The 7,899-nt window shown below is 40.8% G+C and overlaps 1 protein-coding gene across 2 annotated transcripts; it reads left to right on the top strand.

Annotated features, from left to right (window-relative positions):
• The first annotated feature begins 1,843 nt into the window (after nt 1–1,843).
• On the top strand, nt 1,844–5,760 carry si:dkey-90l8.3 (LIM domain transcription factor LMO4-B). 2 transcript variants are annotated; one of them, XM_063489638.1, is made up of 5 exons: nt 1,844–2,185; nt 2,793–3,082; nt 3,182–3,278; nt 3,687–3,845; nt 4,587–5,760. In XM_063489638.1, exons 2-5 carry the CDS (start codon nt 2,868–2,870, stop codon nt 4,593–4,595), a joined length of 480 nt encoding a protein of 159 aa, XP_063345708.1. In that variant the 5' UTR covers nt 1,844–2,185; nt 2,793–2,867; the 3' UTR covers nt 4,596–5,760. The 2 variants fall into 2 exon arrangements, with proteins under 2 accessions (XP_063345708.1, XP_063345707.1); XM_063489637.1 differs by having other exon boundaries at nt 1,845–2,185; nt 2,845–3,082.
• The last annotated feature ends 2,139 nt before the right edge of the window (nt 5,761–7,899 follow it).

The following is a 7,899-nucleotide window of genomic DNA, read 5'->3' as shown; positions in this document are numbered from 1 at the left end:
AGCGGTCTAACTTGTTCAGTGCTGGTATCACAGCACAGGAATGGTGTATGTCTGAAAGCAGCTTTAGATTAAATGTAATAGTCTAAATTCAGAAAAGCAAAAAAGGAACCAACTGGTATCATTATCAGTGACTACACTCAACCATCTGCGAAACTGGTTCAGTGTAGCATATTAAATATGTATTATATTGGCATATTATTGTAAAAAACAACCAACCAAACAAACTAAGCTTTAAATGTAAATCTGAAAAATAAACTGATTCCATTATTTCTCCAAGCTCACCTCCAAATTCAGAACATTATAGGACGCTATCCTCTACTGGAACTCAGCTGGAAGTACACTCCCATGAATGAGAATCTCTGACCTACTGAGATTGCTCTGCTGAAGTGCTGCTGATCACCGACAAATAAAACAGGGTGGGTAGCGTGTACTAATTATCTACCATACACTTCCTTTCATCACTGTATGCAAGTATGCTTAACTGGCTCACTTTAACTATTGAACCATGCCATACCATGTTCCAAAAATAAACAAACAACAGGATGAGAGAGATTTTGGTCCTTAGTGACATGATATCATCATGCAGTTGCTTTCTGACATGCAGCATTATCTTGCTGGAAGCAGCCATTAGAGGGTGGCACACTGTGGTCATAAAGGATTGTATATGCTCAGCAACAATATTCAGGTTCGGCTGTGGCATTTAAACCATGCACAGGTTGTACTAAGGTGCCCAGAGTGTGCCAAGAAAACATCCCCACATCATTACACCACCATCACCACCCTTAACTGTTGTTTCTGTTGCCCCATTTGGTGAGCGCAGTTGGTGTGGTCTTCTGCTGCTTTGGCCCATCTGCTTCACAGTTCCATGTGTTGTGCATTCAGAGGTGTTCTTCTGCATACCTTGGTTTTAATGAGTGATTACTTGACGTACTGTTACCTTCCTGTATATTCGAAGCAGTCTGACCATTCTCCTGTGACCTCTAGCATGAACAAGGTATTTTCACCGAGGGAGCTGCCACACACTTGACTTTGCAGGGGAATCTCAGTAGATGAGCATTTTCTGAAACATTCAACCAAACCTGTCTGGCACCCACAGCCATGCCATTTAAATAAGTTCTTTCTATTCTTGGTTTAGGGTCAAACTTCAGCAGATTGTCTAATTCCTACATGCACTGAGTAGTTAACATGTGATTGATACGATATTTGTGTTAACAAGCCTTTGAACTGGTGAACCCAATAAACTGACACATAATAAAGTCTGGATTCTGGCTTGTAAAATATAGTCAATCAAATACTTAAGTGTATTATTACTTAAGTAGTATGGTACTCTTAAATCATAACAATACACAGTATATAGATAATAGATAATTATATAGAAAATTTCTAAAAATTATGATTATTTAATCAAATCTGCATTAGGACTTGTGTGAAAACGATTAAAGTGTGGATTCAGAGCTGCAAACGCATTTACACGATCGTCTAGATATGAAGTTTTAACTAACTTTTCATAATTTCTTGTGTAGAATCTGCAGTTTAAACGACAGTTTTCTGTGACGTAGGAGATATATATTTAAACTCAGCTATTCACTGCCCTTAAAGAAATGCCTGCACAATGATATTGAATATTCCAAAGCACTGTAAAATATCCTTCCATAATTATAGAGTTTACACACTCTCAGTGAAGCCCTGTAAGGAGCTCAAGGAATGAAAATATGCATATTAATAAGGCCCTATAAACTCATAAATCATTTTGACTGTGGACACGCCTCCTGCTCTTCTACTGGCTGCTACGTGCCTCTCGTCGGCTGCGTCCCCTCTTGGTAATTTAAATAGCCCCCTTACGGAATTTGATGAATAGAGTCGCTGTCAAAAGCGTTAGACGGAGAGGAGAGCTGGCTGACAGACAGACAGCTGTGACAGAGAGCGGAGGAGCACGAGCTGCGTCATGTGTCGTCCTCACGCGTACATCTAGTTATTTATCCGCGGAGTTGGACGTCGGGGAGAGTTTGCTCAACTATTACCGTCCCGGGCTTAATGTTCCTGTTTTGTTCTTCTCTGGAGAGATATGGATCCTGGAGCATGTCGAGCTTAAGTGTGGGTTCACAGCTTTGAGCGCGCGGAGGCTGAATATTTCCCCAGGTTCAAAAAGTTCTCTCGTCAGGAGGAAAAGCTTCGTCTCCGCAAGGTAACGCATCGTTTTTTCTCCTGTTGTTTTACGTCCGCGCGCGCATTTCTGAGCACAGCTCCGCTTTCAAAGCTAGCAGCTCGTGTAATTAAGTAGCATTTAGGCTACGATATAATAATATATACCTAAAGGACCGCGAACAGAAATAGTTTTTCAAAGGTTCCCAGTTACCGGAACTCTACCAAAAGTAACATTTGGTGACTTTCCCCACCCCTCCAGCGCGCGCGCACACACACACCTTTGACATACCGTTAATGCGTGTGAATCCTTCCCTGTCCCGGTATTTTTGTCATAAAAAGCTTTCTTTTGAAACTACACAGCTCTCGAATGCAAATCGACACTGTATATTTGACCTTTTCTGCTTTACTCGCTGTGCACAAAGAATTCTGGGTAAAAATATCACAGTAATTCTCTCATGTATCGTTGAGTATGTTCTGTTGAGGTCAGCCTGTTAGAGCATGTTGCAGTCATGCTGAAGCCTTGTAAACGTTTAGCGTGTGTAACCATAAATGTGAAAAAGTGCTTCAGATTGGAACTAACTCCGTTCTCTTAAGACATTTATTCCAGATATTTAATAGTATTAATGTTGTTTTTGAAATTTTTAAAGGGTGAGTGAACCTTGATTGGTTACACCCGTCTTACCCATCCTGTGTATTCAGGAGCCTCAGAGGGCCACATCATCATGGTGAACAGCCAAGTGCCAGGTGTACCGTCAGACCCCAGGTCTTGTGCAGGATGTGGGGGGAAGATTGCCGACCGCTTTCTGCTCTTCTCCATGGAGCGCTACTGGCATACGCGCTGCCTCAAGTGCTCTTGTTGCCAAGCCCAGCTGGGGGACATTGGTACCACCTGCTACAGCAAAGGGGGCATGATTCTTTGTCGGAGCGACTACATCAGGTGAGAGCCAGAGGAAGGAGGGAAAGGAAGCTGCTGATTTTTAGATTTCCGAGGTCTTGCAGATCTTACAAAAACAAATCTTTGTTTTTGTGTTTGCAGACTGTTTGGGCACAGCGGGGCGTGCAGTGCCTGCAGCCAGTCAATTCCAGCCAACGAAATGGTGATGAGGGCACAGGGAAATGTTTACCACCTCAAGGTAAATCCCCAGCTCTCACGTTACTGTGCTTCATCTCCCGCAGCTTGTTTGACAGAAGGATCTAGGATTTGAAGGGGAGATGTGTCAGGAGAAAAAGGAATTATACCCACATATAATCACTCTTTGAGACTTCTTTTAAGATGTTTTTAGGTGCTTTTACAACAGAATTTCAGCATTGTAGTGTTTTATTTATTTTTAGTTTTATTATTTTTATTTTATTTTTTTTCCTTTCTTTACTTATTTTACTACAAGAAAGAAAAATACAGTTTGGTCCATAAATATTTGGACAGAGACAACTTTAAAAAAAAAAAAAAAAAGTGTGTTTTATTTTTAATATCTTCCATCCAGCATCAACTGAAAATCTTTCAATTTTGACATAAGATTTTTTTCTTCCCCGATCCTCTGCAGTGTTTCAGCTGTGCCACTTGCAGGAACAGACTAATGCCTGGTGATCGCTTCCATTACATCAACGGTACAATTTTCTGTGAGCACGACAGACCGGGCGCTGCCTTGCTCAACAGCCACCTGCCAGCACTCCAGAGCAGCTCTGTGCTGACAAACCAGAAGGTGAATAAGACGGAGTGTAAATTCACTGTCAGTTAACATCACTGTGCTGGAATGAAACTTCTGTTAACTCCCTCTTTGACAGGGTAATTGCAGGCCGATGGTATTATTAAAATGAAGAAAAATATGTGGTAAACTGACTACAATGTAAATGCAGAAAGTCTTACATTCATACAGTACAGCCAATAAAGTTAATAACTGTAATGCAGTAAGATCGAACCACCATCCTTCAAATTGGTAGATGAACTGCTCCTGAACTACAGCCACTGTGTTATGAAGAAAAACTTTCATTTTGTCCCCTGATTTCAAATAACTGAACAAAAATGTTTCAAAAGTCAGAAATCACATGTTTGATATGTATTATTTGTGTTACTTGGACATCATCACTAGTCTGCAAAGAACATTAGAAACCCTTGTTCAGTCAAATATGACTCAATTGTTACTTGTAATGACATTTTTTCTTAATGTAGTGTGGTATCGCTACATTGAATTAAAAAATGTGCACTTCTAACGGTGAAAAAATGAATATGATCTCAAACTGATTTTTGTAAAGAACTGAAATTCAACATGTAAACAGTCCTATAAACTCCTTGCTTTTCTAAGCTGCTGATGTCACACTGCTGTTTAGAACTGTAATAATACCAGGTATTGTGCATTATTATGCATTAATTTGAAGATGAAGAGAGCACTTGATAAGTGATGCAGGACTCTGTGGTCACTCTGCTTTTGTTTGTTCATTTGCAGGTATGCTGAGTGGAAAACGTGCCATGCGCTGCCCTTCCTCTCCGAAGCTTCACTCCTTCCTTCTCTTGCGCTACTGTTGCCGTTGTTGTGGATTCCCATCACCACCCACCTGCTTCTCATCCCCTCCCAGAGTGGACACAGTTTCTCACTCAAGATATCCCACAACTCGTCATATCAGAGAGACCCTCTGTACTACATGCAAAGTCCCGTCTATGTTGTGGTCAATGTTAAAGTGGTCTGTGCATCATGCAAAGACTCAGGAGTTGCACTAGCAAAAGGCTCTTAAAGGACAAAAGGCTGGATGCCAAGTGGAGGAGAGCAAAAGCTGCTTGAGTGAACATTTGATGGACTGCTGTAAAATGACTGAAGTTTTGCTTGATGCCTTGTGGCATTTTTTCCCCCGAGCATCACTGTTTTTATTTTTTAAGTTTATTTTTTTTATTACTAAACTCCTGATCTCGCTCTTACGTACATGTTCACCTGGAGATCTGACACTGAGGAGATAAAATTGATGGATGACAAAAATCTGAAAATATTCAGTCATTGGAAATCCTTTAACCCACTCCAGAAACCTTTTAAAGCCTGTCGCTGCTTTGTCACGTATCGATTTCTCTTGTGCCCTGCACATCGACAAAATAAAACAATCCAGTGAAACTTTATTTTTCTGCTGTATAGTTTTGTTTCTTTACCAGATGCGTGTTTGGTGTTTGTGTTGGGATGGTGGTGGTATGTGGCATTGAAAGAAAAATTCTATTAAAACGATTCTCTTGTAACATGTCACAAAGTGAGCTGAGGTTAAGGCCGTTAGTGGCATTAGAGTGGCAACATGTTGCATGGTACCTAGCGTGGTGGATGTTACTGGCTCTCTCACTCTCTTTCGCCCTGTATGGTGAAAACATGCCTGATTACCCCGAGGAATGGAATTGGGGGGCTTGAGCTCTGACCATTTACAGAAGCAATTAAACATGATCCCTGTATCTGTGCTGCTGGAGCTCCTGGGAGGCTGAACTCGGGGCATATCCCAAGGTTGACTGACTCGGTGGCTGCTTGCTTCTTATAAAACTTAATCTGAAAGCAGGCTAATTAAAGGGGATGTAGCTCCCTCTACATCCAGGACGTTTGAAAAAATCTGATGTATTTACTGTTTACCATGTTCCAATTAAAGCTCCCACACAGCCTGGTTTGTTTCCTGTCGCTGTTCTTTGTTCTCTGCCACTTTGCAATGCTTCTGAAATGCATTTCCTTGAGCTGCATCTAATTCACTCTAACTCGCTATGCCTTTTTAATGCTATGTAAAAAGTTTAACGTCTTAGCGCATTGTCGGTAGTTTGGAGCTAATCTTGGTGTGATAGTGGCAACAGAGTGCGCCGTGTGCAGGAAGCACAAGATAGCATCTGCTCTACTTTCACACCTTGCCTGGGAGCATGGCAGCCATCAAACTCGCACCTTAATGCGCTTAGTTATTTCAAAGCGTCCCACTTGTCATGCTAGGTGCTGATACCGCATCAATTATTTATTCCACGTCTGATCAAGAAGCGTCACGCAAATTCATTAACGTATGCAAATGATCACAATTACAATTATCTTTGTATCGTGATGGTGAAGAAATAAAACCTTGGCACATTCCCGAGTCCCACCACACCACAAGTTACACTTTGCATTCAAACTAATCAAGCCTCATCTGCCTTTTCCTAATTAGCCGGAACGTTTTCAGATGCCAATTAGCGGGTCTCATGAAAAGGCACTTTGCCATGAGGCGTTGTCTTTTATCAGAGCTTCTGCAGGTGTGTGGCTCACCGTGTAGCTTGTGTCATAGGAAAGTGTTTATTCCTGCTAATTAATCATATTAACACATGCAGATGAGTGTAATTGCCTGAGCTCCTCCACCTCACACTGTGTGAAGATGCCAAGATATTTTTACATGCTTATGATGAGGAGGACAGGAGATGCCTCCTCCTTGCCCAGATACTCCTGTGACAAATCAAAAATGGCCACCCCCCTTGATGCTGATTTGTCAGTCTGTCAGCCAGAAGCACTTTCTTACGAGCGTGCCTGTGTATGTGGAGTATTTGGAACCAGACAATATGCTGGAGTTGTTTTTCAACTCTGTAATGTGTCACCAGATGTGACCTATAGTGTGAGCATCAGAGCCAACCCCCAAACAAGCAACCAAAAAAAGCTCTGAGTATACATTTCAATAATAAATCCAAGTGCTCGTTACTTTTGTGCTTTTATGTTGAGTATCCCCGGTTACATTTGCAGTGTCAACTATCACCCCAAACTACAGAACTGGCAGCAATGCATTCCTGAAAGTGTCAACGTTGCTAATTCTTTTCCAAAGTCCATCATGTACAGGTGATGCATTATAAACTGGAATCTGTGACATTTCTCATGAGATTTAGTAAGTTTAAAGACAAATAAATGCTTTGGTAACATGACACAATTTCATTATTCTCCAGCCACCCCTAACAACGTTGCTTCGAACCTGCAATATCCCTTAACCTAAGTCTAAAACTAAGAACACCAACTGCGTCTTCCTTGTTAGATATTACTCGAGTAGGTAAGAAAATATTTTCAGCCTGGTTCTAATCGAGATTTCTTCCTGTTAAAAGGGAGTTTTTCTTCCCACTGTTGCCAAGTACTTGCTCATTCAGGCAACTGTTGTTGTGAATTGACGTATGAAAATGAAAAACTGATTTAAATCAAATTAAAGTGAAATTTTTACATTTTAAACTGGTACTTTAAGCGACAGTGCTGCTTTTCTTATCACAGTGCAGTATGAGCAGTTTGTGTCATTTTGTGACTAATGTGTACATTTTTATACTAAATCATTTTTTTCATATTTTACTTGTATGAAAATGTGATTTTTCTGTGTATTTAGTGGTATTATACTGCTCTAACATAAGATTATGGATGCACAGCGAATGCCTCTACATTACCGCAAAAATATGAGAGGCTACAACAGCACCCCGTAGGGTTAACAGTTATCTCAAGGTGCTTTATAGTGAAAGGTAAATCCTTAGAAATATTAGCAAGACAACTCTCCAGCAATCACCTATGAACAAACACCAGAACAAAGCCTGGTTCACTTCCTTTAAACAGGAAGTGAACCAGGCTAAAGGATGAGCAGCTATCTGATGCAACTAGTTGGAGAGTAAGTAAAAATAAAGAAAGGAAAACAAGAGTATGGAAAGGAATTATCATTATTGTTCAGTGTGAACAGTAGAGTGGAAATACTTATGCTGTAAAAGAATCTAACTGCTGGGGAAGCCTAGGTGTACGTCAAAGCCTTTTGAAATAGCAGGAGGTGAAG

This window comes from Pelmatolapia mariae, linkage group LG12 (genome assembly GCF_036321145.2).
Source record: "Pelmatolapia mariae isolate MD_Pm_ZW linkage group LG12, Pm_UMD_F_2, whole genome shotgun sequence".
In the NCBI taxonomy this organism is placed as follows: Eukaryota; Metazoa; Chordata; class Actinopteri; order Cichliformes; family Cichlidae; genus Pelmatolapia; species Pelmatolapia mariae.
The sequence above is the reverse complement of the archived record's forward strand: the minus strand, read 5'-3'. Positions and strand labels throughout refer to the sequence as shown.